At 46.0% G+C, this 20,181-nt stretch overlaps 1 protein-coding gene across 9 annotated transcripts in view; it reads left to right on the forward strand.

The window, feature by feature from the left end:
* LOC144306403 (uncharacterized) overlaps positions 1-20,181 on the forward strand; it is a 119,130-nt gene that overhangs the window by 76,028 nt on the left and 22,921 nt on the right. For 2 of the 9 annotated variants that reach the window (XR_013373486.1, XR_013373487.1), the window contains exon 2: positions 13,236-13,295. The exons of 6 other annotated variants lie outside the window; for them this stretch is intronic. Coding sequence is in view for 1 of the 3 variants with exons in the window: in XM_077885833.1 (XP_077741959.1) it covers positions 10,657-10,703; positions 13,236-13,295 (107 nt within the window). In the remaining 2 variants the exon portion in view is untranslated. Of the gene's footprint in view, positions 1-10,656; positions 10,704-13,235; positions 13,296-20,181 lie in introns of all 9 variants that reach the window. One more of the 9 variants, XM_077885833.1, reaches the window with a different exon arrangement.

A 20,181-nucleotide genomic window follows, 5' to 3' on the forward strand; every position in this document is an offset into this window, starting at 1 on the left:
AAGCCTAAGCTGCCTGGTCCCCAAGCCTGGGGTCTTCCCACTGTGTCCCAGGGGACAACATACCCCTGTCTTCTGTAATTGTTGATAGTACTGCTTCATCCTCAAAAGAACTGGGCCTTGGGATCTATATTGTATGGTCATGCCCACCTTACCTTGCTGTGCCTTGGTGACTGGAGCTTTCTGGAGCTTAAGACAGCCTTTACACCTCGCTGGCCTGGGCCGCCCCTTTTGCCAGCCCTTTACAGCTTACGAAGGAGGGTGGACAGCCATGTGAGCTCTTCCTCTTCCAGGAAGGCTTCTCTGGATTCTGAAACCTTGGGGGAGCTCACGGTCCATGCTGTACCGTTTGCCTCTGATTTTTGTGGGATGATTGGTTCTCTTTATTCTTAAAAACCGTGTTAAGATACACATTAGCCATTTTTAAGAGTGTGGGTCGGCGGCACGAAGTGCATTCACACTGTTGTGCAACCATCACCACCATCCATCTCCAGAACTTTTTCATCTTGCCCAACTGAAACTCTGCCCCCATGAACCACAGACTCCCACCCCCCAGCCCCTGGCAGCTACTCTTCCTTCCATCTCTTTGAATTTGATGACGCTAGGGGCCTAGGACAACGGGAATCATCCAGGATTTGTCCATTCACTTGGCACCATATGCTCAAGGTTCTTCCACGTTGTAGCACAGCTCATATCCCTCCCCGGGGGGGCGCCTGGGTGGCTCAGTCGGCGGAGCGCCCAACTCTCCATTTCCATTCAGGTCATGATCTCAGGGTTGTGAGATCGAGCCCCGAGTTGGGCTCCACACTCAGCAGGAGTCTGCTCGAGCTTTTGTCTCTCTCCCCGACCCTCTGCCCCTGTTCACCTTGTGTGCACGCTCTCTTTCCTCTCTAAATAAATATATAAATAAATGAATAAATAAATAGAATTTTGAAGAATGTCTTTCCTTCTTAAGCTGCTCCCTCTGCTTATGTTTTATGTTAATGGTCCCTCTGCTTATGTTTTATGTTAATGGTCTGAGCCTCCATCCTGCAGGCTGCTGGGCCTCTCACAGTATGACCACGGATTTGACGGCGCCCACATAGACGTGCAGATGAGAAACTTTTAGGGCTGCCACTGCCCTGGGAGTGAGGTAAGAGGCTAGCAGAGCAGTGGGGCCCCAGGCAGTCCATGGCCTGGTAGTATTTCTGCTCTTCTCCTCTCTCTCTCTCTTTTTTTTTTTTTTTGCAAGTACACGAGGGTTTATTTACAAGCTCGAGCTTGGGTCCAAGTATACCCGACACAGCAGAGCAGGGACTTGGACCAGTATTTCTGCTTCTAACCACACCCTGTGTTTTAGTTTTTGCCAAAGATTCTTTTAAAAAAAGATTTTATTTATTCATGAGAGACACAGAGAGGCAGAGACATAGGCAGAGGGAGAAGCAGGCTCCCTGGGAGGAGCCCGATGTGGGACTCGATCCCGGGATCCCAGGGTCACACCCTGAGCCATGGGCAGACACTCAACTGTTGGGCCACTCAGGTATCCCTTGCTGTAGATTAATAACTGACTTACCATATGGATTTAAGGGGCAGATGTTACTACTGTTCTCATCACACTGGCAGTACCATCGCCCTTCCATCATGGTGAGTGGTGTGTGAGTGCAAGAATGTGAGTATGTGCCTGTGAGTGTATGTGTGAGTGTGAAAATGTGTGAGAAAGTGTGAGTATAGGAGCACAAGTATGTGAGTGTGAATATGTGTGAACATGGGTGTGAATGTGTGTGCGTAAGAATGAGTGTGAGTGGGTGTGTGGGCGTGTGAGAGTGCACGAGGATCAACGTGCAGCCACAGGCTAGATGGCGGTGGTGGAGGGTCTCTCTTCCCATTCACCTCAACTGAAGAACATTCCAAAAATCCTGGGTGAGCTAAATTCTAGATTTGAGACCCTAATGGGACTTTAGTGGTTCTAAAGGGAATGAGGAATCAGTCTTGGGGTTCTTTCTCTCACTTTTTATGTGTGTTCTCTTCCAAGGACAGGAAGGAAGATGAGGGATCTGGGCCTGTGAGGTCTTGGGTCTTTCAGGGCCGAGAGAGGCCTTCCTCATGCTCAGGTCCCCTCCTCCTGCGGGGCAGCCACCGTCCCATGTGCCTTCTGGCCGACTCTCAGGCGAGGTCTTTCATCGTCCTGCTTCCCAGTTCTGGAAAGGGAGGTGAGCCTGCGCCCAGACAGGTCGACGACGCACACTGGTCACTGATGCAGAGCAGCCGTCTGGCTTTGTGGAGGAGGTCGGTTTAGGACGCGGTGTGGGGTTGAGTCTGGACTGCCCAGCCGGGGGGAGGGGGGGGGATCCAGGTCTGTGGGGCTCACGCCGCACCCGCTGCGAGGCCGTGGCTGTGAGAGGGCTGCCCCACAGAAGCCGGGACCCGGCCTCCTGCCCCCGCCGCCCCCCCTGCAGACCGAGCCCCGGTTCTGGCCTGGCCCCGGCCTGCGTTCCTCTTCTACCCCGTCTGGCTCCCTTAGCAAGAGGCCACCCCCAGAAGGAGCCCCACAAGGTGGTGCAGCCAGCCCTGCCGATGCAGGGTCTCAGCCTCACCTGGCCTCGCGCGGGAGGAGCTGCTTTGCTCTGAGGTCAGCCCGAGTCCTAGCTGGGCCTGGCGACCCTGAAACGGTCCCCGGCCCCACGCCGTCTCAGTGCCCCCCTGACATCCACCTGCTGCTGCTGCTGCAGCTGCAGCTTCGCAGTCCCGGAGCTCTGGTCGGCACCGGGCTCACTGCCCCTGCCAGAAGCTTCCCCTGCGTGAATGGGAAGCCCATCCCCCCAGGGCGGGGGGAGGAAGGGTGGTGGCACCCGTCTGGGTCCATGCGGGTACAACTCTCTTCTTGTTGCTGAGCTCTTGGGAGTTGCTGACAACCGGTGGGAAGCAGGCAGGGTTTGAAGCGGGAGAAACCAGGAGCCAGGCCAGGGGACTGCCACCTCTAAGATGCACGCCCTAAAATGTGCCTGGCGTCCCTGGAGCCGCGTGACACAGGGGTGTGCAGGAAGACTTCCTGGTGGAGCGCTTGCAGGGCCCTGACCAATCACTCCCCAAACAGTCAGAGCTGGGGATGGATCAGAAGTAGAAGGGTTTGTGTGTGTGCGTGCGTGTGTATATGTGTCCATGTGTTTGTATGTGTGTGTCCGTGTGTCCTGGTGTGTATATGTATGTGTTACGTGTGCATGTATGTCTATGTGTGTATATATGTACGTATGCATGTGCCTGTGTTTCTATGTGTGTGCTTATGCATGTACTATTATGTATGGATCTGTGTGTCTGTGTCTGTATATATGTATGGGTTTGTGTGTATGTATGTGTGTCTGCAAGTATATGTGTGTATGTTTATATGTGTCTGTGTGTCTCTCTCTGTATGCACACATGTATGGTGTGCATGCATGTATGTGTATATGTGTCCACGTGTGCACGCACGCATGTGTGTACATGTATGTGCACACGTGTATGCATGTAGAGTGCATATGCATATATGTGCCCACACATGTATGCATGTACATGCATATGTGCCCACGTGTGTATAGAGTGTGCATGCATGTATGCGTGTATGTGTACATGTATGTCTGTATGTCGTGTGTATGTGTGCTTGTATGGTATTTGTGTCTGTGTGTCTGTGTGTATCCATGTGTGTATGCATGTAGCGAGTGTGTGTGTGTACGTATTGTGTGTACGTATGTGTATATGTGTGCATCCTGTGTGTCTTTGTGTGTATGTATGTAGAGTGCACGTGTGCATGTGTATGTATGTATGTATTGCATGTGTGTGTGTGTGTGTGTGTGTAGCAGCAACTTGTAGGTTCCAACCTTCCCTCAGCTGTTGGGCAGCAGCGCTGCTTGCCCAGATCTGCCGCCAGTCCTCCGGAGCCCTGCAGGTCCAGGCTGTGGACGTAGGAGGCGTCCGGCTGTCAGGCCCGGAGCTAGGGTGCAGGTAGAGGAGCCCCGGGCCTGCAGAGTGCACCTGAGAGGAGGAGGAGGAGGAGGGGGAGGAGGAGGAGGAGGAAGAGGCCTGCTGCAGGAGGCAGGCTGGGGGAATGGGCAGAGGCCCAGGTGGGGTGGGTTGCTAGAAGTTTCCAACATGTGGCCGAGGGCGGGCTGGGGCTGAAGGCCTCTTTAGTCACAGTGCAAGTACTTTTCGAACCCTGTGCAGCCCAGTGGAGCCAAGGCGAGCAGAGTCTGGCTTGACTCCTCAGTCGCTGTCGTTGAGAAGCCGGGCGCACGTCTCCGCGCTAAGCACGTGCGGGCTCCCCGTTGGTGCGGGAGGCATCCGGCCCTCGCTGCGGCCGGCCAGCAGGAGAGGTCACCGGAGGCCGGGTGTCCCCCTCGAGCTCCGAGGTGGATCGTGGGACACACGTCACGGTGGGCCACGGCGTGGCTGTCGGGGCACCTGCTCCCAGAGGTCCCCGGGCTGCTGGCGGCCCGCGCCCCACTGCCCCTGGAACGCACCCAGAGCCGCCGGCCTTCGGGCCAGATCTGACCCGGGAGGCCTGGGGACGCGGGGGCCGGGCCTGGCCTGGGGGGAGAAGCCCCCGCCATAGGCCGTCCTTGTCCAGGGAGCCTGTGGGTCTCCCGAGCTCACTTGCACAATGCTTCCTGGGAGCGTTTTCATCAGACGCTTGGCAACTGTCACGTCAGCACACGACCTTTAGAACTGTTGAAAAGGAGCCACTTCTGGAGGACGTCCCCCCTTCCTGCTCCCTGTCCACTGCTCAAGGACGTGACTGCCCGCCTCACGGCACGAAGGCAGCCGCCCACCGCTGGTGGGAGAAGTCGCACATGGAGCCCGTTGCTTGGTCACTTGGCAGCTGGTTTTGTTGTCTTATGTTATTGTTGTTGTTGTTATTTTACCTCGGCTGTCTTCTGTGCATCTGTTAGTGCATTTAGCATCTCCTCACTTCTGGGAAGACCCGAGAACCACAGCCCAGCTCTCCCTCCCACCCTCCTCTCACCTCCAGGGACACTGTGTCCTCTGGCAGTGTCCCCCGCCACACACCTGCCCCGGGACACTTTCTGATCCTCAGCAGGGCTCACCGAGCTGCCTTCCCCCAGCATTATCTGCCTTGGAGAGGCTTTAGGTGGAAGAGAGAATGTGGGGTGTCAACGAGGGGACCTGGCACAGGAGGGTGAAAAAGCAACCTGTGGGCGACAGGTGAAGAGAGCCGTTTCCGGGGAGGAAGACCTCAGAGTTGTTGCTGTTGCTGTAAGGCCTGAGTGGGTGGGAGGACCCCTTAAATCCAAGGCCCAAGGAGACCTTTCCCCTCATCATTCCAATTTGGTGGTTCTTCCCTGGACCGTTGCACAACTTTTCAGGTTGGAAATAGGAGGATAGAGATTCTCAAGGGTGAACCCTCAGTCAGTCTGTACTCACAGGTGTGCGCACCGAGGCCCACAGCTCCCCGGAGCCCCGGAGCCCCTGGGATCCTTCTTTGCCGACAGCTATTGACTCCAGTTCTCCTGGCTCAACCTCTTCATCATTCATCCATCCCCTTCTCTCCATCCCCAATTCAGGAGTCAGGGATCTATGGCCTGCGGGCCCGGTCTGGCCAACAACTGTTTTGTAAATAAAGCTATATGGGAAGTGGGTGTTATATTATATGTTGGCAAATCAAAGTTAAATTAAAAAAAAAAAAAAACACCAAAAACCCATAGGGGAGAACAGCCATGCCCCTCCACCTAGCTGCTCTTTGGTGTTGCGGGCAGAGTTGACCATGTTCCCCATAGTTACTCTCTGGGCCTTTACAGAAGACATTTGCCAGCCCCTGCCCTAGTTCAAACTTATCCTCTTTCAGTGGGATTATTGAACTATCTTCCCCACTGCTGTCCATGTCCCCTGTCTGGCTCCCTCTCCAATCCATTTTCTACACTCTGGTTGGCGTTCCTAAAATGACCATCTGGTGACGGTCCTTTGCCATTTGCTTCATTGTCTCTTTGAGCTTTCTGGATGGATTCCAAACACCTCATGGTTTGCTGGATTCTTCTACCTGGCTGGAGCCCTCCTTTTGCTCGCATGGTGCCACTTTCGACTACAGGTGGCTTCCAAGGACACCATGTTCCCCAGGTACCTGGGCCTCCCTCCCAGGGTCGAGTTGTTTCCTTTTCCTGGAATGACCTTTCTTGCTGCTCCTCACCTGGCCTGCCCTCATTGCACAGTTCTCAGGAAAGCCTCTTGACTTCTCAAGACTGGATTTAGGAGCCTTTTCTCTGTATTTTTGCAGCTCTCCAGAATTCCTCCTTTATAAGGTACCTCATGTTATATTGAAATTGCATATTCATTCATGCATTCATTCATTCATTCTATAGATCCATCCCTCAACTAAGAGGTCTGGATTAAAAACAAACAAACAAACAAACAAACAACAACCCAAAGCTCCCTGATGCTCTCAGAGGCTTACAGGTTAGTGGAGGAAATGAAACAAGAAATGAAACAAGATTAAGAAGTAGGCTAGGGAATATTAGAGAGGAGAATACCCAAAGGTAAAAAAAATTAAGTCAGGCAGAAGGAAATGAAATACTCCGGGAGTGTCACATTCCAGATGGGGTGACTAGGGTGGGTAAACGCTTGAAGGAAGGGAGGAAAGGAGCCATGGAGGTATTTGGGGAAGACATTCTAGAGACAGGAAACATAAATACAAAGATGGAAGGCAAGAGCGCATCTGTCTGGTGTGTTGGAAAACCAAGCTGGTGTGGCTGGAGGGGAGAGAAAGGGGAGAGAGGAGGAAGGTCGGGATGGGAGGTAGGCAAGTGTGGAGAAGGCAGTGGGAGTCCAGAGAAGAGCCTGGGCCTTTTTCTGAGAGGCATGAGAGTCCGTGGAGAGAACGGAACAGAGAAGTGGCATGGCCTGACTGGAGTTATAAGAGAGTCATCCTGGCTGTACTCTTACTTTGTACTCTTACTCTTACACAGGTTCTCGAGGGCAGGTGTTGTGCCTGTTGACCTTCATTCTCAGACAACAGCGTTCTGGCTCGTAGTAGACTGCAAGAGGTGTTTTACAAATGGACAATGAATGAATGAATGCGTGAATGAAGGCTATCTCCCAACCACTGGGTCCTGACTCCTGAGGTCTTGGGAAATCTTCTCACTGTGGAAGGAAAGTTCTGGTAGCAGATGCTGCCAACAGCCAAGTCCCTGGGGCTCTTACTTGTCTGCTTGGATGTCACCATGGCAGCAACACACATCCAAACCAGTTTTCCTTGTTGCCACAGAAAGGGCTGCTTAATGGATCAATGTCACCCAGAGGGAGGATTTCAGGGGTGTATCATATAGCATTGACCCTGGCTCTGTCCTGTGCAATGTTCTGCTCAGTGACAGAGATGAAGCTACAGAGAGTTATTGCCAAAGTTACGGACAGAGGTGGGAGGGATAGATGATTTGTGGATGGATAGACTCAGGATTTCAAACCGTCTCTGAAGATTCAAGCCAAGAAGTCCTATACATAGAGAAGGTGAATAAGGAGCCATATAGGGTTCTATGTGAAAGCCAAAAAATCAACTGCAAAAATGGAATTGGGGATATGTAGCTTTAGTAGGTGGTAAACACTACCTGAGTGAAAAGTGTAAAGCCATCATCAAAAATCCTAAAGCAATCTGAGAAGCTGTTCTAGAAGTATATTCATAGATGCCAATTATCTGAGAGTTGTAATCCTGCTCTGACTATGCAAGGCCACACCCGGGGTTTCACGTCCAGGCCTGGATTAGACACCTACAGAGTGCTGTGAGCTTATGGGAGGGTGACAGAAGAGGTATATTGGGGGCACAGTGGCCACTTGGAGGAGTCTGGGGGTGGGGGCTCGGTCATTCTCTTCAAATATCCGAATTATCAGGGCAAGAAGGCTTAATTTTGCGAGTTATTCTGAATGGCCTTAAGGGGTTGAAGTAGGGCCAATTGGATTGTGAGCTGGCCTGATGGAAAGAGTCAGATGGGTTGCCTCAAGGCCTCTTTTTATGATGGTGACACGGCGGCAGTGGGGGGTAGGGGTGGGGGAAGGAATAGCCAATGCACAGGAATACTTAAACATTAGAGAAGCACTTTTACTCGATGATTTATTTATTTATTTATTTATTTATTTATTTATTTATTTATTTTATTTATTTATTTTTTTTACTCAATGATTTAAAAAGCCCTTTTCACACTGCGACTCCATGCTTTTATGCTCCTCAGTTACTGTGCGTGGTAGGTTTTGCTATTTATTCCTTAACGTCCACCTTGCACTTTTCCCTTAGTACTTAAAACCAACATTTCGAAAAGAACACGAAACAAGGGCAACTTTCCCTAACCTTCGTTGGAATGAGGTGTGGCCAGGTGTGGGGTAAAACTTGGACATTGAAATACACGATCAACTTCTGGGAAATAGTAGGAAAGGCAAGGGGAATGCTCTTATTTTCCCTTCTTTCTTGCAATAGTCTGGAATGTGGAAGAGGTGGCTGGAGCATGGGAGACGTTCAGGGCTGCAGGGTAGAAGCTCTGTGTTGGGAAGGAGCCTGGTTCCTGATGACTGTGGCCATTGTTACGACTCGAGTCTGCTTATCTGTGTTCTCTACTATGGGAGACATATCAACTTGCATTCATAGCAAACCAGTTATTTTGGGTTTTCTGAAACTTATGAACCCACTCATAACTCACCTACCATGGAAAGTGCACACACATACACACACTCACACACAAGAAGGAACACTATTGAAAGGAAGGCCATGGACCCTCCAGTTGGACTGCTTTGCCTCAACCTCTAGCTCCGCTATTTGCTAGCTGTGGGCCATTGGACAAGTTTCTTAACCTCTCTGTGCTTCAGTGTCCAAACTTACAAACTGGAGACAATAACAATTGTGCCATTTTTGTTTGTTTTTAGAGAGGAAAATGAGAGAATACATTTAAAAACATAGAACAGTGATTGACACATACTAAATACTTGATGTATATTAGCTATTATTACTATAGACACAGTCCACATGTTTGTTCATACTTCGTCTCTCCATACTGAGATAACTATAGAGTTGCACTGAGTGTATTTTCCCTTATTTACTTGCTCATTGGATAACTTTCATTAACATCACAAGAAGAAACAATATTAAAACATCCAAAAGGGGGGCACCTGGGTGGCTCAGTGGTTGGGCGTCTGCCTTTGGCTCAGGTCATGATCCCGGGGTCCTGGAATCGAGTCTTGCATCAGGCTCCCTGCAGGGAGCCTGCTTCTCCCTCTGCCTGTGTCTCTGTCTCTGTGTCTCTCATAAGTAAATAAATACATCTTTAAAAAAAAAAAGAAGAACGTCTAAAATGTAGTTTATGCACACATATTCAAGATTTTTATCTTAAGCTCATGCTTTAGGATATGAGCTTAAGGAATGAATAGGATCTAGAGGAGTGGGTCATTAGGATCTGCTGTGTGTTCTGACTTTCTTCACTGTTTGGGTTTCTAACTTTTAGATTGTATACAAATCTAGAGTTCACAGTGGTAAGGAGTCATTGGTACCTAGAGAAAGAGTTTACTTCTCTGCTAGTGGTTGTCTCCCAAAGTTTCTTAAGAGACCCAGGTTTGAGCATTATGTATGTATTCACAGGAATGTAGAGGTGGATAAAGAGATAGCCATACCCTTAAATGCTCGCAGCCAATAGAGAAAGCAGATCCACTTCCTATAGCTCTCTCTGGACATGCCTCTTCTTATGTCTGGTTTCCTGGGCCGTGGGTGTCAGAAGATGAGTAAGAGTTTGCCAGGAAGAAAAGATGGGGTGGCACTTCTGGGAATTTATCCCCCAGAGGCACCTGGAAGGATGTACATACATGGTTATTCATGGCAACATTGCTTATAGGAGTGGAATTCTGGAATCCATGTGTCCATCTCTCGAGGGCTGGTTACTCTATGGACGTCCTCACGGTGAAATGCTATACAGCTGGAAACAGAAAGACAACAGGGCTGTATGTGCACTGCTGAAACAAATGCTCCAGAATTTACTATTAAGTGGAAAAAAAAAAAAAAAAAAGCAAGGAGCATTGAGCATATGTAGTTGGCTACATTTTGTTTAAGGAAAGTGAGGGGGAGATAGAGTACATATCCATATTTCCTGTATTTGCAGAAAGATTGGAAAGAGAAACAAGAACTACTAAAAGTGATTATCCCCCAGCAGGGAGAGAGGTGGGTAGTGGGAAAGGAGAGGATCAGGTCAGAGTGCGAGCAAGCCTTCTCGATCATTCTTTATCATTTTGTTTCTTGATCTGTGTAAAGATATGATCTACTCCAATAGATAAAATGAAATGTAGTAAGAAGAGGAAAGAACATTCTTTGGGGCATGTGAGAATAGCATGTGCAGAGAGGGGCAGGGGTATGGGACAGCAGCTACTGAAGAACAGAGCTCTCCCTGACTTTAATCTAGAGTCTCTCTGGTGGGGGCTTCCCAAACTGTTTGGGTGTCTCTGTTTTTGATTTCTAGACACCTAATGGAATATAAATTCCTTAAAAGTATGAGGTTTGTCTGTCTTGTTCACACCGAGATACAAATTACCTTTGGTTCCCTGATACTGTGGACTGACGATCTGAGATCTTTAGCTCATGCGCATCCCAGCATCTTCTAAGAGAATAAATCCCTTCTGTTTCCAATACCTTGTTCTACTTCCCTGCTGTGCTCCGGTGCTCTCCATTTCCTTCAGTTTCCTGGACCAGGACTTATTCCATCTCTCTTCAAGAAAACGAAAAGGTACGGCTGATGGACCACAGAGAAATTGTACATTTAAATAGAAATACATTGCTCTGAATAAAATTACACATTGATATAAATCTATATGCATAAGTGCATAAGAATGTGATGCATATAGGATTATGCTCACACATCCCTACAGAGAGCTACGTGAGATATAAATAGACATATTTCACCTGCTTGACAGGGACTACGTAAGTGGGTTTTCTAGAATAGCCATTGTCAAGAATTTTAGCTTGCATACCTCCTAAAGGAATTTTGAAAAAACCCTCCCGAACATTTACAAGTCAGCATCTTATGATAAATTCTTTTTTATCATAAGTTCAAATAGTTGCCAAGGATGTAACTTTTGGCATATTGTAAAATGTTGACATTTTAAAGTAAAAGTGTTATGTGTCGTTAACATATGTGCCAAATGGAATTTAAATGCTATAATGATTTGATACTTGTTGCATTTTAATCTTTTTCTCTCTCTTTTTAAAAGTTTTTATTTACTTAAGTATCTCTACACCCAACATGGGACCTGAACTCATGACCCCAAGATCAAGAGTTGCATGCTCTTCTGATGGAGCCAGCTAGACACCCTTATACCTATTGCATTTTAAATTACACGAACAGTTATTATTAACATTCAGACATTTTTCATCTTCTTTTTTCCTCCTTGAATTCCATTTTCTATTCCATTTCTTTGCAGATTTTTATTCTAATGTAATATATTTATATGCTTGAAAGTCTTTTATTGGTCTCATAATTATCAAGTCTATGCATGTAAATTGCAAGGTCATATTTGTTTTATTTCCTATGACAAGTCGCTAAGTGTTAAAAAGTCCTTCCCCCCCTCCCAGAATTGAGTTAGCATTACAGTAAATTGTAGAGAATTTGTCAAAAGAAGATATATTACCTTTCTCTTGCCTCAAGAGTGGTGTGTAACAAATAGTCCCAGCCTTAAAATGATAAGCTCAAGAGTCTGTGGGCTGGCTGACTGGTTCTTTAGTCTAGAAGGGGTCAGCTGACATGGCTGGGCTGGCTCGCATGTCCACAGCCAGCCATCTGGTTAGCCGGGATGCCCTGTGTCTGGTGCCCTTGATTTCTAGCTCTCCCGTGGGCTATCCTGGGTTTCTTCCCCGGCCTGCTAGGCAGGATCCCAGGATGGGTATGGCCAAACGAAGCCTCTCTTGCACAGATTCCAGACTGACTCATTGTCACTTCTGCCAAATTCCATTGGCCAAAGCAAGTCACAAGAGCAGCTCATCCTCAGGGGTAGGGAAGTAGAATCAACTCTGGTGTGAAGAGCTTCAAAGTCACATTGCGGTGACAATATTTTGTTAGATTTATACCAAGTATTTCATTTTGAGGGGTGCTAATGTAAATGGCATTGTGTTTCTTAATTTCAAATTTCACTAGTTTATTGCTGGTATATAAGACAGCGATTGACCTTTATATATTAAACTGTATCCTGCAACCTTGTTATAATTGCCGTTTAGTTCTAGGAATTTTTTGTTTGTTTTTGGCAATTCTTTCAGATTTTCTGCATAGATAATCATGTCATCTGCAAACAAAGACAGTTTTATTTCTCCCTTTCCAATCTGGATACTTTTTATTTCCTTTTCCTGCCTTGTTGCATTGGCTAGGACTTCTAGTATGATGCTGAAAAGCAGCAGTAAGAGGGAACATCATTTTCTTCTTCCTGATCTTTGTGGGACAGCTTTGAATTTCTCACCATTAAGTAGGCTGTTAGTTGTAGGAATTTTGTACAATTATCAAGTTGAGGAGATTCCTTTATTCCCAGTTTACTGAGGGTTTTTAACATTATAGATGAGTGCTGGATTTTGTCAAATGTTTTTTCTGTATCTATTGATAAGATTGTGCAATTATTCTTTTTTACTCTGTTGATGAGACATTATTTTTTTTGAATATTGAATCAGCCTTTTTTTGACTGATGAATCCCACTTGGTTGAATGAATAATTCTTTTTATACATTGTTGTATTCAATTTGCTAATATTTTTTGTGGGTTTTTGCCTCTATTTTTTTAAGAGATTTTATTTATTTATGAGACATGAGAGAGAGAGAGAGAGACAGACAGACCCAGGCAGAGGGAGAAGCAGGCTGTATGCAGGGAGCCTGATGTGGGACTCGATCCCGGGTCTACAGGATCACATCTTGGGCTGTGGGGCTAAAGGTGGGGCTAAACCTCTGAGCCACCCAGGCTGCCCTGCACCTATGTTTATGAGCAATATTGGTCTGTGGTTTTCTTGTAGTGTCTTAATTAAGTGTGGGTATTAGGGTAATACTAGTCTTATAGAATAAGTTAGAAGTATTCTATTCCATATTCTGGAATAAGATCTTAATTATCAAATTGGTAAAAAGATGTTTTAAACTATCTCATTAAACAGCACATCAAATCTGAAAGAAATTCCATGAAACTTTGATCTTAGGGCTTTAGCTAATGTATCTCAAACATTCCAGTTAAGTTAAAATGACCAAAAGTCATATGGTTTTAGCTATTTCAATGTGCTTTTCTTCTCATCTAGCGACATCTCCTATGGATGAGTCTTGAGAATAGCTGCAAAGAATTTCTTGCATTTGAAAAGGTAAAGAAAAAAGTATTTTTTTAGCATTAAATAGCTCTTTTGTTCTTCTTGATTTTTCTCTCATAGGACTAACCTCAACAACAGTGATTTTTCTTTCTCTCTTCCTCCCCCTTCTCTTTCTCTCGTTCTTTCTTTGACAGAGGTAAGAAAGTGGAGGAAGTGTCTATTGAAGAAAAGATGTTTTTATTCCTATTTCTTTGATTTACCAACTAACTGAATTCAGACATTCCCAAATGGGCTAGACACCCAGTTTGAATAATGGACTTTCCTTTAACAAGCAAAGGAATGGATGTCTAAACCAGGGAAATCCCAAAAGCCCTGTGGGTGAACAGAACCTTGATTATTCATCCTAGGAGGCTTCCCTTTTGTTGGCTGCCCTGGAGTTTTCCCATCACAGGATAATGAATCATGCATGGTAAGATGTGTAAGAGTGGAGGGGTATGCCTTGCCTTCCTTTCATTAAGTGAAGAAAGGCTATAGGGAACTTCACACCTTCTCAGCCCAACTTTAGGAAAGAGCACATATAGAAAATGAGAGTCTGGAAGTTGCTTCTCTTAAGACTATTCACACTGCACTCCTGGAAAGTCTTCATGTGCTTCAAAGTGAAGGGGTGCCTGGTAAATTAGGGGATATTCCAGGTTATTGGAGTGAAGAGGGAATGTGCTGAGGGCAAGCATTTCTTGTAAAAGAAGAGAACTTCACTTATTGTCATGACTTGGCTACGTGCAGGAGACCTGGGACAACTCTGGCAACTCAGGGAAGGTTCTTTGGGCCTGTGTGCTGAGAAATGCAGAAAGTGCTTTTCGAGGCACCTGGGTGGCTCAGTGGGGTTAAGTGTTTTCCTTTAGCTCAGGTCATGATCCTGGGGTCCTGGGATGGAGCCCTGCATTGGGCTCCCTGCTCAGTGAGTGAGGAGGATGGGCGAGTCTGCTGCTTCTCCCTCTCCCTCTGCCCCACCCCCTCCTCGTGCACTCTCTCTCAAATAATTACATAAAATACATTTTTTAAAAAAGTGCTTTTCTAAGTAGATCATAAATGTTCTGTGCAGATACACATCCTTTTTTTCTTTTTCCCCAGAGGGCCCATGATTGTGCTGGGCATATGGTAGACCTGTGTACACACTCAGCAAATGGACTTTCTATTCCATGGGAGTGAAGGACTCAAAGACACCTCTAGAATTCTTCAATCTTGTGCATCTGGGGAAATGAAATTCAAAGTCTCAAAGGCAGCTGAGAATTTACCCAAGACTTAAAAAGCAAGAGAAAGATTCCAATAACATCACCTGTTGACCCATTCCAGGATCTAAGAGCCTGGAGTACAAGAAATGTTTCCCTGTGTGTAGCCTAAATGATGGCTTGTCTTCCATCATGGACTGAGGATAGTTGGTCCCATTGTCAATGACCTTCATCTTTACCACTAAGTTGTGCTTTCCTCCCACCCTCCCTTCCTCTGGATGGAGAATCTGAGTTCTTTTTATGTCTCAGAGGCGTAGCGTATTTTTGGAAGGTGTTCTCATTTACCTTCTCTTATTCTGAGCTGGGGAGAATTTCAGTTTCAAGGGAAAAAGAATATTCTACTAAAGTTACCTTTCTAACTTTAAAAAAGATCTGTGATATTCATGGAAAAATGCCGTACACTTGCTATTTCCCACTCTTCCCTCCCTTCCAGAGTACTGGTTGTTTACCCTGGTATCAGATATTCCCATAGTCATTGCTGCTACTGTTGCCAGCTGGGCACCAGCCTGCCTGGGTAGAGACCACACTCCTCAACTCCCCTCGCAACTGACTGTGGCCCAAAACACAAAACCAGCCATGTTGCCCAGAAGCTTATGCACAGTTCCATCAAAGATAGCCATGCACATGCTTTTCGTCTCTTCTTTTCCTCCTGTTTACTATTCTGTTACTGTATTGCAGTGCACCAGTCCACTCTAAAAATTAGTGGCCCAAACCACTACAATTTATTTTTTTTTGTCATTCCATGGGTTGGGAGGTTTCTTAGCTTGTCTCATCTGATGTCCTAGCTAGGACACAAGATTTAAGATGGCCTCGCTGTCGTGTCTGGCAGCTGGGACTCCTCACTTCTTCTCCATGAAGACTCTCCTTCTTCCACAGGCTAGATGGACCTTATCATAAGACGATGTTCTCAGGGTTTTAAGAAGGAGAGAGAGGAGGAAATATCATGATCCCCTAAGGTCTTTGCCCTGGAATTCATACATTAGTTTTGCCAAATTATATTGGCCAGCCTGGATTCAAGGATGGAGAAATAGACTCCAGGCCTTGATGGAAGGAGAGGCAGTGTCCTTGACATTGCAAAGGTGTGTAGACACAGGAGATGTGATTCACTGGATTAAAAACAATCTTGTTGGCTGGGCTATGGATGCGATGTCTAGAATGCAAATAATGATCCTGGACAAACCATAGAGACCTGAGGCTGAGGATGTGGGAGCAGTGGGGGAAAGACCCTGAGTCTCTGCACTTTGGGAAGGCTTTCTGTGAGCCACAGACTGTCTCCCTCCACTGTGGTTTCATGGGAGAGAACGATAAGCTCCTTTATTGTTTTGAGCCACTGTCACTTTGGATTTTCACTTGCAGCCAAATCTTTACATGCTCTCCAATGCTTAACCTGTCTTAAATTTCCAGCGCTACTTACCAGCCTAGGTTAGCACTACTTAGAGTTTTCTGCAATTTCAGGGTTAGAGAGGAAGGGGGAAACCTAACACTTTGGAGATGGCAACATGATGTTGTGATGTAATTTCCTGTCCCACTTGGCAGGGCCTGGGGAAAAGAAAATGAGGAAGGTGGACAGGAGGGATGCTACCATGAGGCAGGAAGAAGTTTGGAATTGTCATGAGCCTGAAATGTTGCCTGGTTCCAAGTCGTTCAACATAATCTCAAAGGGGAGAGCCTGGGAACCACAGTGGCAGGACCAGGAACGTTCCAGGCAAACTGAAAAAGCCAAACTCGCCCATGCATAGACTTGTGGCTCAGTGGTTCATTTGGATGTGGTCAAAAGCGGGCCTGCTCCTTGATATAATGATAAGCTATGTATCTCGGATTCCATCTGGAAACCATTCTTAGATTTACATTATGAAAAGATGATTTCGAGCTGGGTCTCTCTTAGCTCATCTGTTTTGCATGTGCACAGGGTAGGTTTTAGGGATGAACAACAGCTTTTCTCCTCCCCATTTTTTCTTCGAGTTTTATGGTTTGGTTTGGGCTTTATTTATAACATGTCACATGTAGAAATACACCAGGGCACTATCCAGAGGCCAAGCAGTATCATATCAGTTTACATATTCCCACTCATAATTAGTTTAGGCTGTTTTAAGGTTGCATTTTTTCCCTCTGTAATGATACAGTACACACAAAGTGTTAACTAGAAACAGAAATATTCCCCTCTACCTCCATCCCACCTTTAAACCATCCCCTCTTATGTCACCTCCCTCCATCCCCCACCCCTCCCTGTCAGTATATCAATCCTAAGTTCATTCACCCACCAGTGAAAAACAGATTGATCCAGAGGCTTCAGCCACTCTTAGAGGCCAAGGGACCTTGAACCCTTATCCCATCCCTATCTCTCCTCTGAACAGAATGGTACACAAACAAGCCTGGACACAAAGAAGCTCCATGGACAAGGCTGATTCTGTGACCTTGCTTTGTTACCCATCTCTGAGTGTGGAGGCCTCCCTGCCAGGGAGTGTCCAGGGTTTCTAAGACCTCCAGCAGTGTGTGGTCTTTTGGTCACTCAGATCCCGTCGCTTACTTCAGATGCTGCATCCTGCAGATGTTTGAAGATCCTTTAGCACTCTATGAAGGATGAGGTTGTAAGGCCACGCATCGAAAACCATGATATGTGACAGAGTTACTTCTCGTTGAAAAAGAAAATATACATATACACCTATGTATATTTGTTTCCAGGAACCTTGGCTTAGAAAATAAATTTGCATCTATGTGGGCACAGTTTACATATATTTGGATACAATTTGCATGTATCTGGCACAAATTTGCATGTTAGGTTCATAAGTCTCTATTTCCAAATAAAGTTGCATGAGAATAACTTATTTATCCTACTGTAAGTTATATTGTCTCCCCTAGATTCATGCTAGGTCCTATCAGTTGTGTTACCAAAGTACTGCATTCCCCTAAGTTGTCCTTCATTTCTCAGAATCTGTTCTAATTTCTAAGAAATGCATCACCGTTGTTTGTTGTGAAACCCAGCGCTGAAGGACATCAAGAGGCCTTTGTGAGCTGATAGCTGTCATCAGGTATTGTCTCTAGGGACACTGGGCTCCCTGGACACACCCCACAGAGCCCTTCAAAAAGTATCAGTAAATTGAACTTTTAGTTGCATTTATATAAATTATAACCTTATGTTCATAGGTATGTAAAAAAAGATTATAATTAAAAATTGTGGGGCTCCTGAGTGGCTCGGCAGTTTAGCGCCTGCCTTTGGCCCAGGGCATGATCCTGGAGTCCCAGGATCGAGTCCCACATCGGGCTCCCTGCATTGAGCCTGCTTCTCCATCTGCCTGTGTCTCTGCCTCTCTCTGTGTCTCTCATGAATAAATAAATAAATAAAATTTAAAAAAATTGTATGTGCATAGAAAAGGATTTTACCACAAGTACTAGAATCTGTGTCGCAGTTATTCTCAAATGCAATATTAGGCGATGTTAGTCATTGCTCGAGAACGAGGTTATCAAACCTGCTGACATAATTACATGTGAACTTGAGCAAGTTATGTCACTCCTGTGAGCCTCAGTTTCCTCCTCTGAGGAGTGGGAACAATAACAGCTATCTCAGTGTCCTCCAAAATCTCAGGCATAGAAGCATTTCCTTAAGAGCCTTCCTCATATCCTCCGATCACCTATACTATTATTTACTTCATTTTTCTGGAACTTAATACCCTTGTAAGTTATAAAGTTAATATCTGCCTTTCCCTAGCTCTAAGCAGAAGTATCTGTGAAATGATGGGTTTGATATATCCCCCCCCCCACATTAAAATAAATATATAATTCAAAAAAATTTAAAAGATGCTTATCCGTATTTGTTTTAAGTTTTCTCTGGTTCCACTACACTTTGGGAGCAGTGGTCCAAAAAACCCCACAAAATAACACGGATAAGGAGCTTGGGATGAGACCCCAGCAGGCCGTAAGTGGTCGCTGTCGGTGTGGTAGCCATGGGGGCAGAGAGAGCCAGTTCCCTACCTCTGTGTTCTTCCCTCATAGTAACAGAAGGCTGACTTGCACCTGGGCACATGACTATAAAACTACCTTTCCCAGGATCCCTTGCAGCTAGATCTGACCACAAGACTCTGTTTTGGATTATGAGCCATCACAGAATCTTTGGCGTGATTTCCAGGAAGCCCCCTGCAGAGAAGGCCTGCATATCTGCAGTGTCTTCCATTTTGTTTCCTCACACTGGGGTGGGAGGCAGGTGGCTCCAACCGTGCAGATGAGGGCCATCTCCTAGGGATGGCAGATGCAGGAGGCAGAGGAGGCTATGTTCTGGATAATTGTATGGGACTACCATGGTAGCTCTAGGTTATTTACCTCTGGATTTGTTTTATATAAAAGAGAGGACATAAGCTCCTTTTTTTCTTTTTCCTAAAGATTTTATTTTTTATTCGTGAAGGGTAAGGAAGAGTGAACTGCCGTTTATCGAGCAGCTATTTCATGTATCAGGTTTCTATTAGCAGGGTTTTGAAAATATCTTATTAATTTATTCATGAGAGACACAGAGAGAGAGAGAGGCAGAGACAGAGGCAGAGGGAGAAGCAGGCTCTCCGTGGGGAGCCCGAAGTGGGTCTCGATCCCCAGACCCTGGGATCAGGACCTGAGCCAAAGGCAGATGTCACCCACTGAGCCCCCCAGGCGTCCAAACTCTGTCGTTAACCACTATCATTCAGGGCTTTCTATTACTGACAGCTGAACATAATCCTAATGGATATAATATTGTGCACGTAGGTGGGTGGGGTGTCAGTGCTGAGCTGGGGCTGTTCCTACAGGGGAGAGCTAATTGTTAAATTGTCACGAATTTTGCATGCGGGCGAATGTCACGTTGGTAGCTTGGAACTGGCCACAGTGGGAGCACTGATGCCGCAGAAATGGCAAATGCTGCACATCGGGGCTTCTGTATTGCCTTCGAGAGAGCCAGTTATTGAACATTTACCATTTTCTATCACACCACTGATGGGATTAAGGATTTGACCCACAGAAGTTTGATTATGTAGTGAGCAAGGTGATCTGAGGTTGGGAGCATGGTCTGATCTCCTCATTTGCTCTCAGTGTGTTCAAACTTTAAGTCAGGGTTGTAGTAAGCCTAGGAGCCTAGGCTTCCTTATTTTCCAGCTCTGATATTGAATGGAGGAAGCTTGAATGTTCCTTGGGGGGGGGGTCTGTGCTTATACCCTTGCTATAGGGATAATGATTAGGGAAAGTTAGGAAATTAGAATTTTGACTTTGCTGTCAGGTGCTTAAAATATTGAGGTGCATATACATACGATTAACCTATTAACCAATGTTCCCTCCTCCTTTTAAAAGGTCAAAGTCATTAGATATTGTACATATTTAGAATTTACTGCCACCCCATAATTAATTATATTTAAACAATATGTGCTGGATATCGATTAGGTATAAATGTAAACAGTTTCTACAAATGGAGCAAATGAGTATAACTTTTCCATAGTCAAATCTTATCTATAGTTATTCTTTTGTTACTTTTTTACTAGGAGGTACACCTATTGCCAACTGTTGACTTCTTTAATATCCTTTGTGTTCAGTTAACCCTCATACATGATTTCACCCCAACCTAGTCGATAGTTCAACATCTTAGAGGACAGATTAGTGTATCTTCATGGGAGAAAAGAGGCTTTGATATAAACAAGCTT

Source organism: Canis aureus, chromosome 37 (genome assembly GCF_053574225.1).
Source record: "Canis aureus isolate CA01 chromosome 37, VMU_Caureus_v.1.0, whole genome shotgun sequence".
In the NCBI taxonomy this organism is placed as follows: Eukaryota; Metazoa; Chordata; class Mammalia; order Carnivora; family Canidae; genus Canis; species Canis aureus.